Source organism: Trematomus bernacchii, unplaced genomic scaffold, assembly GCF_902827165.1.
Source record: "Trematomus bernacchii unplaced genomic scaffold, fTreBer1.1, whole genome shotgun sequence".
NCBI lineage: Eukaryota > Metazoa > Chordata > Actinopteri > Perciformes > Nototheniidae > Trematomus > Trematomus bernacchii.
Window position 1 is genome coordinate 8,836,460 of NW_022987477.1, and position 25,583 is coordinate 8,862,042.

At 40.5% G+C, this 25,583-nt stretch overlaps 1 protein-coding gene across 1 annotated transcript in view; it reads right to left on the reverse strand.

Moving 5' to 3' along the window:
- gpr158a (G protein-coupled receptor 158a) overlaps window positions 1–25,583 on the reverse strand; it is a 64,771-nt gene that overhangs the window by 15,295 nt on the left and 23,893 nt on the right. The window contains 3 exon segments of the mRNA XM_034149334.1: window positions 10,528–10,596; window positions 13,435–13,661; window positions 16,147–16,249. Coding sequence (XP_034005225.1) covers window positions 10,528–10,596; window positions 13,435–13,661; window positions 16,147–16,249 — 399 coding nt within the window.

Below are 25,583 nucleotides of genomic sequence, written 5' to 3' on the forward strand. Positions count from 1 at the left end.
GTAAATGTTTACGACAAACGTCTATTTGCACAATTGAAGGCTGTTCTTGAACTGACCCCACTGGCTAGCTAATATTCACTATACTGCGCTCATACTGGGGTGAGGGTCAGGACGTCTACCCCCAGGTTCCCCCACAGTTAAACACAGTAAAGTTGTCATGTTGATTCTCGTTGTTTGGACTGTTAGCGGTGTTAGCACAATAAGTGCTAGCCGCCATTTCTTCCTGTGAGATGGGAGTCATGTACAGTGTGCAATCCCAGCCTATATTAGAATGTCAAAAACAGTACCAAAGTGAACAATAATGCATATCTGCTCCAAATAAATGGCGTTATCCTTTTCATACTACACCCATCTACCAAGCGAAATGAAAAATAGGACAGTCATTTCTAAAGTTGAAGCAGTAGTAAAAAAGATGGTTTGTAAGGCGAAAGGAGTTTTGGTAGTGTAATTGTGTAGATTTCATCCCTGCAGACGAAACTAATCTCTAAAGTGCTCATTTCCATTCTTCACACAGCCACCTCTGTCACTTTTAATTTGCCCAGCACCATGAATGCCTTTGAAGAGTGACTTGAATATAGATATCACATATCAGCCAGGTTTACCCCATAAATGTGTTTTGTAACTATGTAAGCACTTAACTTAAATGTCTGGCCTGCAGTGGCCAAAGGCTTTATGTGAGAATAGTAACACACCCAGAACCAAAATATGACGCCCAACTGGACGCACAACATAGCACACATAAATAATTTTGTGCTGGGCTGCTTTTGATAATTAGCTCTCGCTGTAGGGTAAACAGGAGATATTCAAATAACACTTATATAAAGACTGGTAGATTATTTTTTTGTACTAATGCAGTGTGAGCAGCAGTGTGTAATTAACTTGTAAAGTGTAGAGAGTTTAAATGCAAATGTATGTGTGCACAGGGGTCAGTGCAGAGGGGGAGAGCTTCATGGATTTATCCCCTTTACCATGAAGGTCAGGGTCCCACAGGGTATTGATTACATACAGTAGGATGTCAGACCTCTCCTTCAATGCCGTGAAATTAGTTTTCCACACTCAGTGGAGAATAGAATACCTGTGATCTGTTTTCCAATATACTCTAGGTCTCATTCTCTTCCTTCACAAACAGCACTGGAAACCAAAGGAGGTTTTTTGAGTTGGTTACCATTAAAAATGTGAGTTTTTGACAAATTGAAGTGTGAAACTTGTTATTATGATATACTTTCGCTACCATATAAGTGTAATTGATAGGCATTTCGAGAAATATGCTTCATTTTTCCTTCTGAAAACCTGTGTTTTGCAAGTTATAGGCCTATGTGCCAACGATTTACAATGTTATCGTTTTTTCAGATACATTTTGTAATTATGTCTTCCATAGCCTTTGTAGAGATATTACTATTTTATATAGTAATATTTTTATTTTTATTATATCATAACTTAGTACTTTTTTTAACATATGTAACATTAAGCTGTCTGTGGCTCTTTCCTGCTGTAACGATGAAAATGTCCCCTCTGTGGGACTAATAAAGGTATTCTGATTCTGATTCTGATTCTGATTTACATATTTTCTCTGATAATCATTCAGAAATCATGGATATGCAGTTGCCAATGTTAAAACACAAACAAAAAATAAGAATTACAAATTGAGTATAAGGTATACAGTAACACAGTCCTACCTTTTCAGAAAAAAGCAAGTGTTGGACATTTTTTCTAATGCTTAAATTGACATATTGCGGTAGTGAGGCAGAAATAAATTACAGATATAGAACCGCACACCTTCTGTGGAGGTCAGGCTAGATTATTGGGGCGTGAATTACTCTGAACCTTTGTAACGTTAAGACCATTGTTACATTCTACTTCCTGCCATCAGCTATTTGTTTCTTCAAATAGTATAACCATGATAGTCCTCTAACCTCTTAAAAAATGGTTTTACAGGTCAGGTGTCAGGACAAATTTGAATACATTTCAATGAAAGTCTGAGTAACAAGTAATTTCTTGGAAGTGCACCGCAAACCAACACAGAAGAAAGACTACTTCTACTTCATATGAGTTAATATTTATGAATGCATACTGTAAGCAGCAGAGCAGGAGGCGTGACATTTCTCACAGGGGAGAACATGCAGGGAGAGAGAGGTGTCTCTGAGCTGCACAGGTGCTGGTGCACACACAGATGGGAAGGAGGAAGCAGAGAGAAAATAGGTCTCATGCACTATGTCGTCTCGGCAGTCATGCAGAAATGATAGGAACAAGTCAGCATCAGTTACTTGGAAAAAAATGGAGGGGTGTGTGAACAACAGTATGACTGTCTTCTGGATTTCAATATACATTTTCTTTATGTCGAAGCCTAACCATTGAAAGACATATATTTTTTATAGCAGTGCAAACACAACGTTCTATCCTTTTAAAATAATTCACATATTTTTTCTATTTGTACTTATAGCAGCATTCTTTTTTTTTTTGGCCACTTGAGGGCAGTATAACAATTTGAAAACACAACATATACATATTATTGTTTAGTATTTCTTAAAACATTTCCTATCTACTTATATATACCTAAATTAATATGACCAAACATTAAACTTGATGCATATTATGTATATCACAACTGCTAGGCAACTGCTTGGTGACAACAGGAAGGTATTAAAAGCTGTGAACTCAATCTTAATCAAATATCACATCACAATATCTCTCACAACTTTGACCTGGATATGTCCATGTTCACACCTCTTTTCAGCTCTGATTTTGGCCTTCACTAACTGAAATGCTCCCATATGGTCACCAGTACACTTTGACTTGGTCTGCGTGATAAGAGTTATATTAAACAGTGTAGTTGACATTAAACGTCAAATAATCCCTAAAATATCCTAATTAAGATCACATTTTCCTATAAAAGTTCAATGTTCTGCTACAAAGATGACATGTAATCACTCTTTCACTTTAGTTTCCTAGTTTAATCTTCCTGTTGTCCTTGTGTCGAGCAAATGTCCTTTTTGCCACCAAATCACATTTAATGGACAAAATAAAACTGTAACAGACTTTGGTGATTTGTGGCGGCCAATCCACTCAGAAATGTTTATTAATTTTGATAATATCTCTAAATGAATGTGAAAATGCTGATGCAAATGGTTTTACTGCCTCTTAGTTGTGCCTCTGTTAGACTTAGCAGGAATTCTCAATTATGATTTGAACCACTGAATTATTATTGTGATTGGCAGCTATGACGGCTGAAAGAGCAACCTCGTACTAATGGAGCACTTACTGAAAATGAAAATGCTAAAATAAAATATAATTTATTAGTCATCTGTCAATGATGCAGTATAAACACATCAGTTTGCAGATATTAAAGTGACTCACACTGAACACGTTAGCCAGTTCCAGTCTGAAGAACAGACGCCGCTGAATTTTAATCTTTTGTTACCACAGTTTCTTTGGAAACGGCTACCAGCTAAAGGGAGGAAAAATGACTTTCAGCCATTTAGCGTGACTTTCTCCATCTGAGAAGAGAATGGAATGGATCAGCCTCAGGAATCATTCTGTCACAACAAAGCTTTTGTGCTATTTCAAATGTTTTGACATGAAAGAGTGACAGACATCCAGTCTGCCTTCGCCCCACTTTCTCTGGTCATCATCTTTCCAATCGTCTCTTTCTTCTTTTTTCCTAATCTGCAAAACACCTTCAGTATGAGACAATGGGAGGAGGGGGTGGGGTGTTATAATAGCAATGGATCCATTTTTATATGAAATCCGACACCCAGCGCCACATGGGAAGGGTAGCTTTCTGGAGGGAGGTAATGCTTTCTTCTGCTCCCTGAGGTGGGCCCGGTGTAAATTGCATCCAGCTCACACTCTGCACTCGCAAGACCAGAGATGGCTGACGCTCAGATCCCACAATTCCCTCCCCTCCTCATCACCAGTTTGATCCTTAGAGTTATTTCCCATCTTGCTTGGGCATAACGGGACTCATAGCCTGTGTAGTTCCATCATGTCTTGAAGCCATCTTTCTTTTCCAATGTCTAATTTTTCTGGTTTGTCCGTTTACGTAAATAGAACGCTGCGTAGTACATTTCAACTTATGTTTTGGAGGACTCCACAGCACTCTGCAGAAAGAAGCACGGTATGAAAGGAGGGCTCGAAATGCAAACAGCATCCCTCCAGATCAGAGGTGGGAAGTAGTGGAGTACAAATACTTCGTTACTGTACTTAAGTACATTTTTCTGGTATCAGTACTTTACTCCACTACTTATTTTTCTGATGACTTTTTACTTTTACTTCTTACATTTTTAAGTCAAATACCTGTACTTTTACTTCTTACATTAAAAACAGGATTGTTACTTTAGTTTTAATCTGTGCTTGGTGGCGCGATCATTATTATTTAGAGTCAGTGCGTGCCTATTGATTTTAACACGATCCGTGTATCCATCATTTCCAGGTCTTCTCTAAAGAAGAGGGACCAATGAAAACGTTGTCATGTTGCCGTTGTTCAGCATTGAAACAGTCATTAGCTAACAATGACATTATTGTTCTATTAATGTAAAGGGAGGTCAGTTACTCTTTAAAACACTTGGTGAAGCCCATACTTCTTTACTTTTACTTGAGTAAAGAAGTTTAGTCAGTACTTCTACTTTTACCAGAGTATTTTTAAACATGAGTATCTGTACTTCTACTTGAGTAAAGGATGTGTTTACTTTTGCCATATCTGCTTATCAGAAAGGGAATAGCCTGTGTCGTGCCATCGTCTTGATGCCATCTTTCTTTTTCCAATGTCAAATTGTTCTGGTCTGTCTGTTTACGTAAATAGCTGCGTAGTACATTTCTACTTATGTTTTGGAGGACTCCACAGCACTCTGCAGAAAGAAGCACGGTATGAAAGGAGGGCTCGAAATGCAAACAGCATCCCTCCAGATCCACTTAAGTCAGATTGAAAGTGTCAGAACAGCTTGGATGGAAGGCAGAGCACGGGAGAGAGAAGTCTGGCAGACTGTGTTCTACGGCCTGTCAGGTCAGGATACATTATCCCATGGCCATACTGTTTCTCATTAGCCCCCCGATGTGCTGCGAAGCTCGGCCTGTTTTCCATGCACGACAGATCCCTGAGATGGGCTGAGGTGGCACATTGGCCCAATCTGGCACCAAGACAATGCTGAGATTGGACAGGTGGAAAGACATGTGATGAAGGACGGGGGAATAGTTCTCGAAGGTCACTGCTTAAAAATTGGCAAAATTGACATTCCCTTCTCTCGCTCTAACAATATTGAGTTAACGGGAAATAGCATGATGTAGTTTTGAGCAATTTAGCATGTCCATAATTGTCAATACTATTACATAGATAGAAAAAAACCCAGTGTTGGTCATTTGTTTAACTTAAAATGACCTTGATGTACAAATGGCCTCTTAAATAAGTAAGGCAGAAGTTGTCATGGTTTTGGATTTATGTTTTAATTTTCCCACCTTTTTATTTTGAAATGTTTTCCTCCTTATGTCTTGTCTGATCCTACTTCCTGTGTTTGCCTTCCTGTCTTTAGTTTCCCTGGTGTGTCGGATTGTGTTCACCTGTTGCCCTTGTCTTTCTGCCTCCCCTGCCCAGCTGTGTCTTGTCCTGTGATTACCCTTCTGTGTATTTAGTCTTGTCTTCCCCTGTGCTCCTTGTCTGTTCGTCGTCTCTTCATGTCCTTGTTCCCTGATCGTCTATGCTTGTCCATGTTACCTGCTGTTTTTGAAGTCCATGTTAGCTGCCCGTTTTTGTCCATGTTCCTGGCTGCTTGTAAGTTTGTTCTTGTCGTGCTCCCCGGTTTTGTTTATGTTAAAGGGGACCTATCATGCAAAATGCACTTTTGTACGTCTTTTATACATGAATATGTGTCTCCGGTGTGTCAGGGAACTCACCAAGTGTCAGAAAACACAACCCTCTCTCTTTCTCTCCATACCCAAATCTCTAAAAACAGGGCTGCAACGGAGCTGATACAGATTTGAAATTGTTCTGACGTCAGAAACGGGGAGCTCCGCCTATATGGGCAACTTTCCACCTATCAGGGGAATGGGGGGTTGGGCCACGGCCACTGCCGCTCGAAAGCGCTGGAGACGCTGTAGTACATATGCCAGGCCTGTAAGTGGCGCTGTAGTCTGCCACAAAAGCAGCGAAGAAGACTTCTCACAGAATCAATCCTTGTAAAGAGGCTCAGGAGGCCACTCTTTCACATGCACGCCGGAAAGTGGCAGATAAGCCCTGGCTGGGAAGCTCACTGCCAGAAATGTTGAGGACATTTGTGACTTCCCCAGACAGTCCCAACCTGCCTCAAACCCCGTGCCCCAGCAGCCAAGCTTTCGGCTACGGCCCCAGCACCCAATCGACCGGCCCGAGCCCAAGCGGCCTTGGTTCCAGCTCCAGTTCCGGCCCCAGTTCTGGCCCCAGCAGCCATGGTTCCAGCCCCAGTTCTGGCCCCGGCAGCCATGGTTCCAGCCCCAGTTCTGGCCCCGGCAGCCATGGTTCCGGACCCAGTTCTGGCCCCAGCAGCCATGGTTCCGGCCCCAGTTCTGGCCCCAGCAGCCATGTTTCCGGCTCCAGTTTCGGCTTCAGTACTGGCTCTCCGGCCAACGCCAGCCCCCCGTGTCCTGTCGGCGTTCTGACCGACACCAGTTCCCCGTGTCCTGTCGGCGTTCCGGCCCTCTCAAGTCCCTTCTCAAGTCCCTTCTCAAGTCCCTTCTCAAGTCCCTTCTCAAGTCCCTTCTCAAGTCCCTTCTCTAGTCCCCACTCAAGTTCCTGCCGACACCATGTCCTGTCCTGTTGGAGGTCCCGTCGACACCTGTTCTGCCGGGGTTCCTGCCAACACCAGCCCTTGTTTCGTCAGGAACACCTGTCCCGGCAACACCGGTGACTATCCCGCCGACACCGTGTCCTGTTCCGTCGGGGATCCCACTGACACCAGCCCATGTTCCGTCGAGGATCCCGTCTACGCCTGTCCCGCCGGCTCCGGTTCCTGTCCAGCCGACACCGGGTCCTGCCCGTCCTCCGGAGCTGTCCCGTCGGCGCCTTCCTGCCTGTCCTCCGGAGCTGTCCCGTCGCCACCTTCTTGCCCGTCCTTGTGCCCGGCCTCCTGAGTTCCCAAGTGGCTTTCGCCCTCGAGCCCGGCCCCCTGACTTTCGCTGCCGCGGCTTTCGCCCTTGAGCCCAGCCCCTTGACTCTCCCAGCCGCTGCCTTCGCCCTCGTGCCCGGCCCCCCTGAGTCCAAACCCGTCCTCCAGACCCACTCCACCCACCCTTTTGGCCGTAGTTATGCAGCTTATGTTGATTTCTTCAAACATGACCCAAGACTTTTTCTCTAACTATAAGCAAGTAGTTTTACAGATCAGGTGGTATGACACATTTGAATGAATCTCCGGAATGTCAACTGCAAAGTAACTTGAACACTTGTTCCACTTCTACATACGAGTTAACATTTATGAATGCATAAGCAGCAGAACAGATGACATTTCTCACAGGGGAGAACATGCAGGAGGAGAGCGGTGTCTCTGAGCTGCACTGGTGCACACACAGATGGGAAGAAGGTAGTAAAGGGTAAATAGGACTCATACACTGGTTTTACATTCAGTTAAGAACTTGGTGATTTCTGCAGTGATCTAATCTTATGATATTGTGACCTCGTTCTTGGTCATAGGCTGAAATAACTATTTCTATTTTTTTCTTCCAAAACAGTTATTGTGGAGCATGAGAAGTTCTAATATAGTATTTCATGCTTGAATAACATTTGCATCATTAGCCTTTAAAACCAAATGCATTTTTTTCTTCTTTAAACTATTGGAAGCTTGCAACAACAAGAAAATTATGTTAAATTAATCTGCTTTTAGCATTTTCCTCCATTATTTTAAAGCACCTATCAGTGTCTTTTACGAGTTGAGGCTGGGTGGCCACACACTATGCAGCCCCTCTGATTCATTCGTCTTGTTTAAAAGTATTCCTGGCCTGAGTGGAGGAGATGGCAGCATTTGGAAACAATCTAAAACAAGCAGCAATCGCAATCCAAACTCTGTCACTTGACTCCCAACCCATCCTTCCCAGCAGCATCAATAAGAAGCTGCAAAGAGACAAACACAGGGCTGGCAAGCTAATCCAGGGATCACATTGTGAATCACAAATGCATGTCCCCCCCCCCCCCCCCCCCCCCCCCCCGCCCCTCTCATATCCACAGCCAGACAGAAATAGCTGGCTTTGGCACTGCCATAATTTTGCCTCTCTCCTTCTGCGCTCCCTGTTCATCCCTCCTCCCTATTCATTTCAAAGTCGGGGGGCTGAAGTTATTGCATGTGACACACTCAGGAGGAAAGGGCGGGGGAAGAGGGCCGGGTGGTATTGCATTACTCCACAAAGCCGAATGCCATGAGATGTATCTCTCGCTGCTTAATAACAGTGGAATTATTTAAAATAGAAGCAGCAGCGGTGGAATATTTCAAAATCTATATTTAGATTGGGAGTGATGCGCCTCACCCTCACAGCTCTTGTGGGATTTGCATGGGAGACATGGAAATGCATCAGGGTGGAGATCAATCTAGCCATGCAGAAAGATGCTCTTTTCCCATGAATAGGCTGAGATTTCTTTTTTTATCGAGATAACGTTCACAGTGACCATTTCAGCATAAAAGTAAAGAATAATCTCAAAGGATTCAGAAAGTAAGATAAAAAGTGAATTTCTCTTTGTACTACCTTTTTTCAAGCAATCTATTTTTAGCATTTCACTACACCTGCTGGATACATTTACTATTCATCCCTTCACTAACTAATAACCTGAGTCCCAGCTTGCTTTGGGTCTGCAAACTTCAAACATTATTACCTTCCAGGAGCTTGTCGCAGCAAATTGCATTGATTAGCTGGCTCTAAATCAGTTGCAAATTACATTTGCCCTGCATTGCTTCGCTAAGCATATAGCTGCACATGATTGCAACTAAATTGCAATTAGCCAATGCCCCAAGCACCCAAGAGGAAGACATAATGGTAGATTCATGTAAATCAATGGTATGTGGGTGTTGTACAGAGTCTGTTGGAATAATGAGGTGCTTCAGAGTTGGCAAAGAATGTAAATGCTTTTTTTATTTGACAAAATATAATGGATTGATTTTTACTTATGCAGTGTATAACCAGACAAAGCTATTATCTCTACATGCTTTATAACACTGTATATTCATGAGATTCTTGGTACACCAAAGAAATAAAGTCTCAGTCTCACATAAGACAAATTCAGTTGTTCGACTCGAGACTTAATATTTGGGTTTTATCCCAAGAAGTCACGGGGCCAAAAGAAACAACCAAAACCAATGCCAAGAGGGAAAATCTCAGAATGCTACTTCTATTGATTTTTTGCTCTATAGTAAGACATCCACTATCTTTATTCAATACTTTGATACTTTCTTTGCTTATACTTTAACCTTTAAACACCCACTGTTCTGTCTGTAGGACACTATCACTATGCAAAACTTTAGAAGGCCGCCAGTATGGAACGTTTTATGAGTATAATCATGCAGTATTGAGCAACTAGACTATTGTCTTTACGCTCATTCTGTTCATTTTAAAGAGAATTTCATAGAAGAGTCTAAGAGAAATCTTGTCTCGCAGTCGAATAATGTAATAAATCATGTACAACTTATTTTCCAAATTCATCGCAATTGTCTGATGTTCAAAGTACTATGGTTGCAACCAACAATTATATCGGTTCATTGGACATTTTGCTTTCCAATTTTCCAAAGGCAAAAGTGAAATCGCTTCTAATATACAACAGCCAAAAACCCATAAATAAACCAAACAAAAAGCATAAAATACACACATTTGACATTTTGCTTGGAAAATGACATAGATTAATTATTTTAGCTCTAAATATAGTCTGATTCTTTAAAATAGATTAACCACACATAAGGGAAATGGCTGTTTAAAGGTTAACAACTGCAAAGTCAGTCAATCAAAATCTAATAATAACTAATACATTTTCTTTTAAATTGACCAGTTTGATGGAGACAAATTGAAAAAGATGTCTCAGATCAAAACTGGGGCTTAAATTCTTAAGGTTAAATAAAATGTATTTGAGTTTATTCTGTATAATGGTCTAAATGAGCGCAGTCTGTATGAAGCAGCACAGCTTGGCTGGTCAACAGATGTTAATGTTGACATGCTGTTGTTCATTGGCCCGCTCTGTGTACAGTCAGCAGGAGGTCACCAACAAGCCCTGGGATGTTTGTCTCTGCCAGTGTTTATCATACCTAGGCTGTGAAAACCATGCTTATCGCAGCTCCATGTGGCTGTCAACAAAACTAAACTTGTATGATTTATGGAGTGAGGTTTGTGCTATCCGACACGGAAAACAGTTCTGCTCTGTGCCACTGACTGAGAAATGAAACTTTGTTCAGTTTTAGAGGAATGAGCGACAGCGCAAACTGAAGGTCAAACTGAATGCCAAGCTCCAGTCAAGAAGAACATTTTGTTTTCAGCACAAAGGAGCATGGCATGAGGTTTATCAGCAAACATGTCAGGAATCGAGCACGGGCTTACCGGAAAGTAGAGAAGCAGAGTTCCACACAGAATGGCCTCCAGTAGGACTAGACCTGATGCTCTGATACTCTGCGAAAAAAGAAATGACACCAATCATTAACCACACTAACTGACTTTTGGCCACTTAGGTATGGGGCAACAACCTGTCAATACAATGTTGTAGTACTATTTCCTTACTATGTACTGTTACTGTGTTAAAAAACGGTGTATTATTTAGCCTGCCAGCATACTGTACATTGAGCAACATTTACATTTCAGGATAAAGACTCTTCAGTAGTCACAGGGATTAATAACCTTTGGCTCCGATTGACACTGTTGGGAATATGACACTGAGAGTGACACTCATTTCGTCCCTTTTCTGGTTTGATGCTATGTGAAGTGTGGTGAAGTTAATAAATAATAAATGGAACCAGCAGCGATTTAGTTAATTGGTTGATGAATCTACATCAAAAACATGCAATTATTAGAATCTTTGCTCAAAGACATCTTGTCAGCAAACATCACATTTACCTCTTGAAAAGCCTATTCAAAATAGATCTAAAAACATGTTTACAGCTCATCTAAAGGGCAATAGTATGGTTGTTTAGCCTCAGTGACTTATTGTTTTGCACTCTCTATTAGTATCCTTGTAACGTTTCTTGACTTAAAGCATTTCTGTAGGACATTAGGTAATGATAAAACCAATTAATTTAGACTCAACAGAAACAAAATAAAATAAATCCAAACAATCTTGGTTAGTCTTTCCGTTTTTCACAATTTGATAGTTTTAAATAGGTTTTTTTAACTGAGAACAGCTCATTACTGGAGGAGTCAACACCAATAGGAGTCAACATTCTACTGAGAATCAATACATTAAAGCAACCACGACAACAAGCTAAAAGAGGCTAAAATGCAACAGAGGCAGGTTTGTTTTGTCCAAAATCTTTACATTTTTACACATGAATGTTTTCCCCTTTTTTACAAAATGTACATAGGGCAGTTTGTGGTATAGCTCTTAAAATGCCCTTCATATTGCAGCAGGTATAAACAAGTCTTTGACAGCGGGGTATCTTTATATTCCAGGATTTAAAATGGGAAGGGAGCTTTGTTGTTTGAAAGAGAACAAAGAACAATGAAAGCCTGTGCCTCAAGGACTTTTTATATGAGGGATCAACATTTTAAGGCTCCTTCTTTGCTCCAATTGAAAAATATATTTAACAGAAATATCACCCTGACAAAATGCTTAATTATTTTAAGAATAAATAAACACAGGCCACATCTATGAACCAGACGAATGTAAGATCTTTTTAAAGTTATATTAAAATCTGCAACCCAAATTAACTCATTTGTTTATGGAAATGAACCAATTTGATTTTATCGCAAAGTTAAATAATCTCTTATATTTAGTTTGATAACATGATTGGGTTATTACACAAGTAGTGTTTAAATGATATGAAACCCCAGGGTGACTTTTATCTTATTTAAAAACGGAAGCAATCCTTTGTTGAACTCTGCGTGATAATGGCAGTCTTCAAGAATGTGGAATGTGGTGAATCTTCAGGCTAATCCTTACATGTCTAATGCTCAAGACAAAGCCTTTAATTAAGCCAATTAATTGACGGTAACATCTAGAGCCTCAGAGGATTTTATAAGTTCGTTCAAAAGTTTACTTAGAAGAAAGTTAATGAATCGCTACTATCACCAACTTTCAGGTAAATTTAGCTCATCAGACTATAAGACAGGGCATTATCCCGCATGATAATGATACATTCAGAAGTATCATTTCACTCTGTTTAGTGCTATTTGTTACATTTGTATTTGCAGTGATGACGTTTTTGCATTTTCGGTAGAAACTGAAGCAATCTGTTGGGAAACTGACGTTTACACCAAGAAAGATAACTATAACACAAACATTCTAAATGTAGAGACTTGATACTTTGCTTTAATGAATATTTAGCTGACTTGTGAAGTGGTTTCACCTTTCGATGTGGGAAAGGCCTCACCTCTAAATTTGATTAAGAGAATATATTATTTCTGAATAAATTAGAAGACACCGTCAGCAAACCTGTGAACTAAATCAACATTTCTCACTGCCACATTCCACAAAAAAGAAAGATTTTAGGACAAAATAATGAAGTACTAGTGATTATTTCAGCTCTGGAAAGTGATATGCCAACATCTTATTAGTATAACTGTGAAGCATGAAGCGGTCAGTGGCCCTATGTATGAATCAAATTAGCTTAAGTGGATGCATTTGCACACACTGGTCTCTTTCCAAGTTGCTGACGTCCACAGTTCCCGAGCTGTTTGAAATGATTTCAAAGCTTTATTTTGACCACCCACATACGGGATTTACTGGTTTATTGATCCAAGTGGCTTTGATGACCATATGGCACAGAAAACATCAAACGCACAACTGTCATGATTTTGTTATTGTGATTTGAATCTGTGTCTCTTTTGCACTGATGAGTTTTAAAACTTTCACTCTTTATGATGACAGTACAAATTCCCTGAAAAACATTGTTGAGTGGCAACCTCTGTCAAAACATATTAATATGGAGGCCCGTTTGTGCCACAGAAAAAAAAAATCCTATTTATGATAAATAATGAGATAGTAAGTCCTAATAATGAAATAGTAAGTCCTAATAATGAGATAGTTAGTCCTAATAATGAGATAGTAAATGATAATAGTGAGATAGTAAGGCATAATTAGGACTTACAGGATCATTTTTCTTCTTTTCTGTGGCGGGATTCCATACATTAATAATGGAATAATAACACAAAAAAAAGCTTAAGCCTCTCTGTAGCAATGGTAGTTCAGTCCCTGTAACAATATCTCATGAATCACTCACAAACCATGTCAGCTTTAATATAATAAATGACAGACTCTGTAAGAGGATGATGTTGTGAGCGTGTAATGATGCATACCTTGTTCCTGCGAAAGTGGTAGACGAGTATCATGCTGACGAAGACGATGAGCATGCAGAGGCACTGGAAGGAGAGCACGGCCATGCGGAGGGGGCCGTCCTCTCGGGCCACGCAGGGGGTGTCGTCCTTGCAGAATGCGCAGCCCTGCTGGCATGGCAGACAGTCGCTGGAAGACCCCTCGTCTGCATTGGGACCGCTCTCTGCAGCTTTTCCCTTTCGTCCCATCCCTGTCAAAAATAAGATAGGAGTTTAATGACTAAATATTCATAAAAGCTTTAACCCAGACCTGTCATTGATCAAGCTTATTCACCTTAGGTAGATATCCTTTTTTGTGTGCTCCAATACAGATTTTTAGCTAGGGCTACATGTATCCCAGGGAAGGAGATCACTTGAATATATATATGTATTCATGTAAAACCTGGCAAACAGGTGTTTAGCTTGAGAATGTGTAAACTGGTTAGAAAGTGTGGAGTGAGCCATAAGGAACAGAAGACATGTTGAAGTTACATAGCTACAAGTTACTGATGAATTAAAACAGTTGTAAGCTAAATCCAATGGACACAGGCTTTAAATAGATAGCCCTAAGTAATGGATAAAAGCTTCAAAAAGTTAGCTTTTGAATTCATTGTTCATTTGACACAAAAAGCAACGAGCAAACGGTTCAATGGTTAATAATAGTACAGTTGTTGCAAAAACATATGCTCAGCTTCAAGTTATGTTTAAATAAAATAGGTCAAAATGTTAAACGGGAATGTAATTAAATACTGTATGTGCTAAAAGAGCTGCTGTGGTGCCAAACGTGGTCAAGTAAAAAAACCTCCTTCCAGGGTAAGCTAAGGTAACAACCAAACAGGGACAAAAAAATGCTAGTGGACATCTTATTGGTTTGCTTTGAAATCCCCTGAGAGACACCCATGTGGTTGGATAGATAACAAATGGTGGCCTTAAATAGAGCTTTTATGGAGGCTTTATTGGAAACAGCCATTGTCTCAGAGATTTGCAGGGATTTTGCCTTTAAAAAGAAACTGGCCTATTTTTCAAAGCTATGACTCTGCAAATCATTGATCCCTTCAAAAGGACTACTTATCTCCGTAGCAATGAGTCATATCCTTCAGCTTTTTCTCATTGGGTTGTTGCCCCTGCAGTTGAGTGACAGTCAAACAAAACTCCAGCAAATCCTCACAATATACACAATGGAAGATCACTGAGAGACAAAGGGAAGAGGGTTGCACTGGCTCTCTCTGCAAAGGAGTGTCAAGGATGTCCCCTTGTGGATTAACAGGCTTGTTATTGGCCCCACGGTGGGCCAGACTGCAGCACTACGCCTCGCTAACAGGCTTGCCTCTCCTCTCTGGACACACACACACACACACACACACACACACACACACACACACACACACACACACACACACACACACACACACACACACACACACACACACACACACACACACACACACACACACACACACACACACACACACACACACACACACACACACACACACACACACACACACACACACACACACACACGAGCACAAACAGGCAGAAGCACACAGCACAGAATTCCATCTTCGGAGATCATTTTTTGCCTTTCTGTGCGTGAAGGGACTATATTTTAGGGTGTAAAATGGGTGCAATAGGATGGTGAGGGAGGGAGGGAAATGAGTGGGAAAAAGGGTAAAATTGAGATAGAAAAAGAGGGCTGTGCTGTATGAGGTTTGAGTGGGATGAGACAGGAGGGAAAGTGGATCGAAATGAAAATGTGAGAGTGATGGAGGGCAGGTGAAAACCACTGGGGTTCTGTGTCTGCAAAGCCTTTTTTAATTAACTCACAGCAGACAGAATAAACTGGAGAAACTAACTACCATTAAAAAGATATTTCCCATCTTGAACCTGATTAGCCTCCACAGGTACTGAGGCTACTTCCATTTTCAGAGAGGGCAGTAACACATGCCCCTTTCATTAACATGCTTATAAAAAGTTATGTACTGTAAGAGCAGGGTGTTTTTTTTTGCTTACAGCTGCTGCCCAAGATACTTATATACAACCTTGAAGCACATGCACAAACTCATAAAATTAGCTCATCTGCTGCAGTATATTTGTTCTAAATGAGAAGAAAAAGGTTGACATGAAACGATCTGTCTCTTCCAAAACAGCCTGCTTTGTTGTTTGAAACCTGTGATGGCAGAAACCTTCAAATAAATGAGATTTCATCAAATAAAACCCTCATAAAAGTGTACATGCATTTCCCATGCAAACCAACATTTATGATTGCATGTCTCAGCTTTGCATGTCAAAATGAATACCTATTATTTCATGACTTCCTAGTGCATTAATGGTTTTGTTTAATCTTAGTTGACCTTGTACAATTAGTTTTCACTTTCATTCACAGTATGTGTATGACTTTCTGAAGAACAAGTGTTATTTGTTACACTAAATGCCAATTCTTGCTCAAACAGTTACATACAGTAAATATCTAAACCTTAAACACCCCCAAAATCCAAGTAAAGCTTATTTATGATTTAGTGGAAACACATTCAAATAAAGGGTTAAACTGTCTGTACTGTTACTGTGGTATCATTACTGTGAAAGAGATTTATACATTTTTTCTCATTGAAAACAGTTGCAGAAAAGCTGAAAATGTAAAGTGTTTTGTCAAATCAAATTGATTGGAAAAGGGTGAGTGATCTGTCAGTGACTTACGTGTAAAGCCGTTGACAGCCACTCTGTTGGGATGGAAGAATCCTTTCTTGCACTGGCATGTGTACTTGTCCAAGACAAATCCATGACCATGGTGAGGCAAACACTGCAAAGAGACAAGAACATATACATCAGCAACACAGAGAGGACATAGGAGGCCATTTTTACTTTTATTTCCTTGATGATAAATAAGTTTGTTGAAAGAATTTTAAACACAACATCTTATAAAGCAGACTGACTAAACACCAGTATAAAAGCAATTAAAAATGTCAATATTAAACCAAAAGTAAAGTCTGGAACGTGGGATCAAACGTCTTGTGGGAAGGACAAGGGTCTAATTATTTAAGTGGTGAGATTCCTCTCTCTGTCTCATCGTGCCTTCTCCACACTCAATATTAAATTAGTAAAGCCGCTTCCATTTGATTGAAAGTCTGATAGGAAACAGACTGAGGGCTGCTGAGAAAAACACGAGGGGCGTCAGGGGGCATCCTTGGCAGACTTTCTGTGCCGTTTGCCAAATTACAAGATATAATTAATATCTTAATTAGGAACAGACTTATTTGCATGATTAAAGGAGAACTATTAATTCTATTTCTTGTTGGAATGAGATTCCATCTTCTCTTGTATGGACACATTTGGGTCATTGCATAAAGCTCAATGTTGTTTTTTCTTGCTCTCGCTCTCTCCCTTAAAAAACGACATAACAGCCAGAGATGATAATGACTTATGAGTCACAAGAAAAGACGAGGGGCCCAGAATAGCAACGGTACTTCTGCCGACACTTGACACGCTATGAAGTGCTTGTGACCTGACTGTGAGAGGCAGGGCCAGTGGCAGCGTCTAAATGGAGCTTCAGTCACTGTGATGCTCTTCACAGGGATCTGGAAGTCTTTAGAGGAAACTATTTCTGACTGTCTCTCAAGGACCTGAGTTCCCCCCAGTTAAAGCCTTGGAGGGGCCGGCCAGGGCTCAAAAGCACAAAGTAATTAACAGGTTACAATTCAGCAAACGTGGTCCTTCAACAGATTCCACTGAAGAGCACAAAGCATTTAAAGTGGCACTACATTCTTGTGTTGAACACGGCTACTTGTTGCAGTGGTGACAGTTTGAAATGGGTTCTTGTGTTCTTAACATCGTAAACCTGTATAGTAATTTGCCACTGCACATTCACACTCCAAATGTGTATTACACCAGCAAGACTTTGGGAAAAAACATGTTGGTTTCTTTTAAGCTACCCTTTCAACACATTGACAATGACAATTGGGCAACAGACTATGGATTGGGTGACAGTAGCTCTAAAAGATGGTGAACACAATGGAGTATTATTAGGCAGTTTAACATGCATATATTTCCCCAGGTAATGGTGGTGATTGAAACTGAGTAAAAAATGGACTTACATTCTAGAAACATGACTTCAAATGAATGCTAAAGTGGCTAACTGTTTGCTGATTGTGGAAATAGGTAAACGTTTGTCACATAAACTGTGTATGAAGATAATACTGTATGTCAATGATGTGTTTGCTCCTTTTTTCCTGTATCTTGGTACTCTATAGATTAAAACCATCAATAATCTACTATATGCTCAAGCTGTAAATAGTTGGTGAGCAATCCAAACTTATGTTCAGTACGTTTTAGTGTGTGTTTTTAACAGCTTCGACATGTTAACCTACGCGGCCAGTCGGGATGTATTAGAAGGTAACTATGATATTGGTAAACCAGCCTTTCTGTGAACAACATTGGATACTTGCAAGATAAATGGGCCACCATATTTGTCATTTTGTTGATCTGTGAATCCGTTCATAAAAATCTGCCTGGCACAGTTTTAGATGAGTCCCGTGGGGCAACGTGACTTCATCTCTGATTGGCCAACAGTCGTCTCCTCAGGACAGGTGGAGCGTGCTGCAGCTACTGCCTGCCACTGTGAATATGCCCACCTCACAGACACATGGAGAAAAAGCCAGAGACAGGTGGGTGCGTATGCTTATTTGTTCATGTGTGTGTGACAGGGAGAGCCAGGAATAGCCATGGCAGTGCATCCCTTCTGCCTGCAGCGGTGATTGATGTGGAGAGTGTTGAACGGGGGGGAACCTGCCTCCCAGCAGCCTGCCATAAGTCACATGTGATGGGAGTGGTCCGGAAAGAAGCCAGAAGGGCCATGAAACGCAGCTTTTGGCCCAGATGTGTAAAAGGTCTCTAAACCGGAGCTGAGTAGTAAACATTTTTTATAATTTATTTATTTTGCAAGATCTGAAATTTAAACAAATATTTCACAAATATGAAAAAAAAAATATATATACTCTTTATCGTTTAATAAGGAAAACTTAAAGGTGCCAATGTATATTTGCTACCACTAGTAGGACTATGAAGAACGTTTCAAGTGGTTCACTGCTTTGTTTATAGAAACAAATCAACTGATCAACAAGAAATGTAAAGAAAATGGCAATGCATGTAAAATGATGTGTGTAAACATTTCAAATTTCCATAAAAATGTATGAGTTTGGAAATGTATGATACAAACTATATTTTCTTTAAGTCCCTGTGTAGCAACATCATATTGTCTCAGACCTATAGATACATAAACTAAACTTTAGAGCCAAAACAACTAGCTGATTAGTCAACAGAAAGTGAGTAAATGGGCAAATATTTAGATATTTAGCTTTTTTCAGGCAAAATTCAGAATCCTTGCTTCTGAATGAGGGGATTTTCTGCTCTTTCTTCCCATATATGTGACAGTAATTGAAATATTGGGTTTATGTTTGGTCAGATAAAACAAGACAAAACGGGGTAACTGTTTTAAAATAAATGATCAATTGAGATCATAATTGGCTGATTACCAATGATGTCATGGTCAATATATGACTACGATATTCTCCAATATATAATATATACATCTGTTACAAGGCAACATACAGTTCACAGAGCACATTTAGACAGTGACCTACTTCTATGCACAAAGCATATGCTATATATTGTGTTTGATTATGTTCTATTCATAGCAAGCCTCTCGGGGAGCCATATTGTTCTTTCCTTAACTTAATGCTTCAAAAGTGCTGTCAGAGCAGAGAAATAACATCACATATACTGAGAGTAAGGCTATATAAAGAATACTGTGTTTTACTGTACAGCATTTATAATTCCTGTTTGCAAAAAGATCCACAATGGTTGCATGAAATATTTGCGCTATAAAAAACGAGTGATAATTAACCTCAATAATAAAAAAAAGAAATGAATGAAAAAAGAAAATGTCTCTTGATGTTTATGTCACTTACCTGTGAATTCAGAGATAAATACATACACAAAATATACCTAATTTATTCTTATACTGTGTGTCTCCATTGCCCCAGGTCCTCCTACCAGCACTACTCACTGTTGTTTACTTGCCAGCTGTGGCAGCTGTCAATCACACGCACTGTGACATACTAATTGCCATGGTGACATGTGTGTGACCGCGAGCGAGAGCCTTTTTATCGGAGTGCGTCACGCTGTCAGGCCAGCATGGTCTACCTGCGACACAGCACTAATAAAAGGGCCACAGGACTCAAAAATAGATATAACACACACTCCCTCCCTCTCTCCTCCCTCTCTCTCTCTGACTCGTGTGCCAGCATCATCTTACATCAGTGGTGTTTGTAGCGTGGTTGTGATCAATTTGTAATTTAATAACGACCTAATGTCAATTAAACTCATATTGAAGCAATAAACAGAAGACATCTCAGCAATGACCCAAGGGAAGTTCATTTGAATACCATATGGCCCAAAGTATGAGTATAGTTGTTGGCTGTATGGCTGGAGCTATTTATCATGTTTTGAGCTGAATGGAATTTGTAATGCTACAGCAATCTTTTATCCTGTTAAGGGGCTTAACATAAAAGATCAATTGTTACCAATCATGAACCCTTGAAATAAATCAATATCTACTTGCAACCCCCATTGTCACAGATGTTTATGAGTTCTGAGAAATGGAACCAAATAGGTGATTGTTCCTCTACCAGGTTGCTCGATTTGAAAATGTTAATAGGGTCTAGTATCGAAAATCATATAAATGTCCCTTTTTCCTAACCTGTAAATTACCCCATGACCCCTTTGATTTCTCTTTCTCCCAGGGGCAGCAGTTAGAGGAAGGCTTAGCTGTTTCAACATGACGATTCTCACATCCACAAAGCCAGGTCCATATAAATGGTTTTCCAAGTTTTATGTGGAAGAACTCGACTGGCCTGCAGAACTCTGACCTCAAACTCAATCAACAACTCTTGGATGATCTGTCCCGACCACTGCGACATAGGCATTAGGTGAAATATTACACTAAGATTGAAGATAGTGGCATTACCAATTTCACACATTTTTATAATTTGTAGATTGTTTTGTCCTATGGCCCTTTTACGTGCCCATGTGTGGGTTTCATATCGTGTGTCTTTTTAGTCTCCTAAAAAAGAGTATGAAACTAGTGGATAACCCCCAATTTGACTATAAAAGGGGATCTTCTTAAAAAAAAGTATTTTGGTTTTCTCTAATGGAGACAAATGTATTCAGGTTGTTAAAGTGTCATTTTTGAAAATGAAGAACTCAGGGTTGTTATTTAAAAATCAAGGTCAGACAAAAAAAAAACACATTTGCTCTTATTTTGCTATTTTTTAATAACATTAAAGGTGGGGTAGGTAAGTTTGAGAAACCGGCTCGAGATACACTTTTTGTTATATTCCATGGAATGCTCTTAACATCCCGATAGCAATGAATATCTTAAGTGCTTTGACAAAAAATCCATAAAAAAATGTCATCTGTGGAAGCCGTAGTACTGTAAAAAGCACGACCAATCATTTTAGCCGGCCCAGCTAAAATAACTGGATGGCCTACCTGCTTGTCAGCCTTCCATCTGTGCACAGACTTATCCCGTGCCCTCATTGGTCATTGTGCGCGTTCGTGTGTGTTGGAGGAGGGGCTCTGTAAGGAAGTGGCAGATTTTTTCCGGCTGTGTATTTTCAAATTTTAGCGCACTCGAGCTGGTTTCTCCAAAATTACCTACCCCACCTTTAATTTTAATATTTTTTTTAATAACTAGGGGTGTTCAGCAAATATTAACCACTTTTTTGAATCCTGAGTGGATATATTTGAATAGATAATAAAATAAAAATGTAAAAAAAGTATGAATGGCTATGATTTGGGCATCATACATTAAAAACTCTGGTGCTAAGGGGTCAATGTGCATGAGGACATCAACTTTTAACTGCATATCTTCTTTACATCATTTAATGAATCCTTGCAATTCCTGCACACAAATGTACACACTCCACATACTCTTCCTCCGACATCAAACACTGCAGTTCTCCTCCATCACCTTTCTGTAACATGAAGCGGGGGAATAAAAAAACAACTCTGCAAGTAGCACTAATTGATGCAGAGGCTGGTTGTCTTCCACCTGACCAGGAAACCAGGAACCAGCTCGATTCTGCCGGCTAATTAGAGCTCTCCCTCTCTTTGAAATAAACCCACGCAATTCCGGTCCAGCCCAGTGCCTAATCAACTGCTAATAGGCCTCTGTAGATACTCGTAATGATCCTACAGAGTGCTACGTTAACCCAGAGGATAGTTCATCGTCCAATAATTACAGATAGGTTGCACAGAAAGAAGGTAAGAAGGAGAAGACTTGGCCACAGGGCGATTGTCTCATTGTATTTGCAGTACAGTTGTGTTTTTATGCATGTACAGTATGTGCAGTGAGCTGTAAACCACCAGCTCAGATGTGTATGAAGGCATCATGTAAATTAGACAGAAACACGGCTGTTCTAAACAATGTGTTAAACAATGTATAATGAACATTGTATAATGTCTTCTATAGTTCTGGAGAAACTTTGTCAAGTCTAACCACCAGGGATATCTCAAAATGTGGCGTTAACCTGGCATAGAGGGCCTTATGAAGCTCAAGGATGAAGGTGCAATTCAAGGATGTGTAAGCTTCAGGGAAATGTTAAGGACTCAAATATGGGCTGTCTTGACTGGTGTCTTGTCGTTTTTACTTGACTCCTAACTGTTCCAGCCTAATGGGGGTTTAAATTCCCTCTGACTTCACATTTTATTCATTAGCACTTCCAACTTTTGATGAATTCAAGATCTTGTTTCTTTTGAATTTGGATGAACCTTTGGAAACTATTTTTGCTAAATAAATGTTACAAAATGGGATCCAATAAGCTTGATTCAGGCCAGGTTAGAGCCTAAACTATAAATATTACAATTGAACCCTAAATGATAAATAAAACTCCCATCATTTAATGAAAGGAAGAATTGCCAGAATTTCAGCAACACAAGTGAAATCGCTCTTTTCAGACTCAATGGACATGCAATAGCTGTTTCATGAAGACAACTGCCTTAGGTTTACAATATGGAGAAAAAAATGTGTACAATGTCTATAATTAGTTGACCGTCAATGAGAATTTAGAGGGCACAATAAACATTTCCCTCACTAATCACTTGATTTTTGATAAATGATTCAGTTAGAGCAGAATGCCTTGAAAGTGATAGTTGCTTTGTATGAGAGAGCAAAAGATACAGAAAAATAAGAAGGATGAGTTTGACGTCAATATCTTTGATTCGGGGCTGGCTTCATGCTAAAACAATGTTTAGCTTTTGGGCATGGACTGGGCTGAATAAATTGGCGCTGGGTCTGGCTCAGACTGCAATTTCAGGCTTGTGCATTACCCTGACTCTGAGACACAAAGAGACACAAAGGAGAGCTGGATGACAGAGACTCTGCTCAGAGGGACAGCTACACAGCCTGCCTGGCTTTTAAATGAGGTCAATAGCCGGAGTTAGCCGGGGCAGGGTTGCCCGGACAGCGGGGCCTCGCTTTGGGTGAAGTCCAGACACCAAAGCCGAGACACCAGTGAGATAAACACTCTAGCCTAGAGGGAGCTTAACACTGCCATCAGGCTGGGAAAAAAACACACAACAGACACCACTGAGATATTGCTGTCATAATCACATTCACAGCTTATGTAAGTGTCAAAGTGAACCCGGCAGAGTACATATTTATTCCTCGTTCGCACGGTAAAATGGACAGTAATGTTGAGTCTTGCAACTTGCAACCTGCAAATAGACATATCTAAATGTACTGTACACAAAACAAGGAAAGTGAGTAGTAATGAGTCAGGCACGCACAAAGTTTTCTGACAACCTCAAAGCAGCCTCCAGGGACAACAGGCACAAATACTGTCATGGGTGATGAAGATCAGGGAAATGTTCCACTGTTGTCCACTGACCCGACACAACTCTCCTCCTATACTGTAACTGCAACAGCTCTCACTTCCTTGTCATCCTACTATGTGGCTTGAAAGTGAAAAAAGTCAGAACTTTTTTTTTTAAGTTACCAAAGTTTGAATAATGGAACAATAATTTAAATAAATGGAAACATAACATTTTCCCTAATGAACTTTTTGAATCCCTGTTCAGTGTATTTAACTGACTCTCTACACATCTGAGCATTGATATTATCTTTGTTGATGCAAAATGGTTGCGCTAACAAGACAAACATGACACCAAACCATCTGTGATTTAACACTGCAGATGGTATGATCCTGGATAAAGAAGCTGTTTACTGACCGTGCACAAAAGCAACTGCTTTTGTGCCTTTATGGGACAATTTTAATGATCTTTGGGTAGCGATTAAAATAATTTCACTGCAGCCAAACAGAGTTGGATTTTCAGATTTCTGGACTCAACCTTTGGAGAGACGAGGAGTAGCTTTCACATTAGGATGTAGCTTGGACAAACCTCAACAGGTCCAACTGAGAGGAGACCCAGTGGCAGATGCAGAGCACTATGGAGGGATTTATGCTTACTGGTAAGGAAACACCTCAGAATCTCTCAGGAGGACCAGAGGATATAGCAAAGGAAAACGACTTGCTTAGTGTTGCATGGACCTAGATAAGAAAAATGCACAGATTGTCCAAAACTTCATTTTTCCCCCCCTCTTCATGGTATTGGAAAGAAATATGATAAATACAACTTTGTTACATCTATGGTGTTACTGTTCAACAATTACCGCCATAGGACATTAATTGGTAACCCTAGATTATGTTGGTCCATCAGTACACACCCATAAATTGACAAAATGTTAATTTTCTGTGTTTACTATTTATATAGCTCGACGCTCGTGAACTGTCAACAGGAGGGCGGGGGGAGCCTCGCTGCGGGGAAGCAGTGTGTGGACCTGTCAGCGCAACTTACATTAGGGATGGTCCGATCGCCGATCATCGATCGCCGATCCGATCGAGTGGACGGGGCCTATGGGTATCTTCCATTTAAAGTGATGTTTAAAACTCAGTTAATGGGGCTCATTCACTGGAGCTTCCACAAACAACAACCAACATAATTATTACATTCAAATGAAGTACATTATTCAAGTTTACATTAACTTTGGATAATAACACGGGAGAAATTAGCGGAAGCGCTCTCTTTTTCTCTCTCCCCCCCTCTCTCTCTCTCCTCTCTCCCCCTCTCTCTCTCTCTCTCCTGACAGCCTGTCAGTATCTCATGCAGCTCACTGATCCAGTAATGACTGACCCGACAGTGAAGAATAAACATATGTATAACTAGTTTAGCTTGTTCCAGAGGTAGATAAAATAGCTAAGTGTGTTAGGTCTAACTCTTGTGTGTTTTGCTCCGCTGACCGGTCCGTCGCAGCGGGTGGAGCTGCAGGATTTCTGCTTCACACACGTTGCATACCGCTATTTTATTGTCATTTTCGGACACCTTAAAATACTGCCAGACTGGTGAAGCCATTTTGGCGAGCTTGTTTTGCCGCGCACAGAGAAAAGTGTCATGTATTTTACGTCATGCGATCGGCTCTCACGATCGGCATTTTTAGAGAGCACCGATCGATCGGCAGAGAGTGAGTATCGGCCGATATCGATCGGTGGCCGATCGATCGGAGCATCCCTAACTTACATGATGCCGAATTTAACAAACAAATTAAAATAATTGGTTTAAACAGCATAATAATAAGGACGATCGTCCGTTCTGTGATTCTCCAGAACACACATGGCCAGTTCGCCCCTGTGTAGCATGTTATTACGATGAGAGATGAGCAGATCAACACTGGGCTTTCAACTAAAAACACAGCTATGCAAGAACTGCGGCATTTGTACGGTTCCTTATGGGTACTGCAATTTGTGAAGTGCTTTCCTCTGTGGTGAAACGATCAGCACTGCACTACGGAGGAAAGTGGCAGAAAGTCGCCTGGAGTTAAAGAGAGCGGGGCTGCGTTGCGTGCATGACTTCCTTCTGCAGGTAACGGGGAGACGCGCTCTGGCGGCGGTCTCGTTCAGGATCCGAAAATAAAATGTAAATATTTTGCACACTTATTCCACTTATTCCTAGTGTGCCACTGGTTACGGTGCCGCGTGCCAATGGTGGCACACGTGCCAGGGGTTGCCGACCCCTGGTTTAAA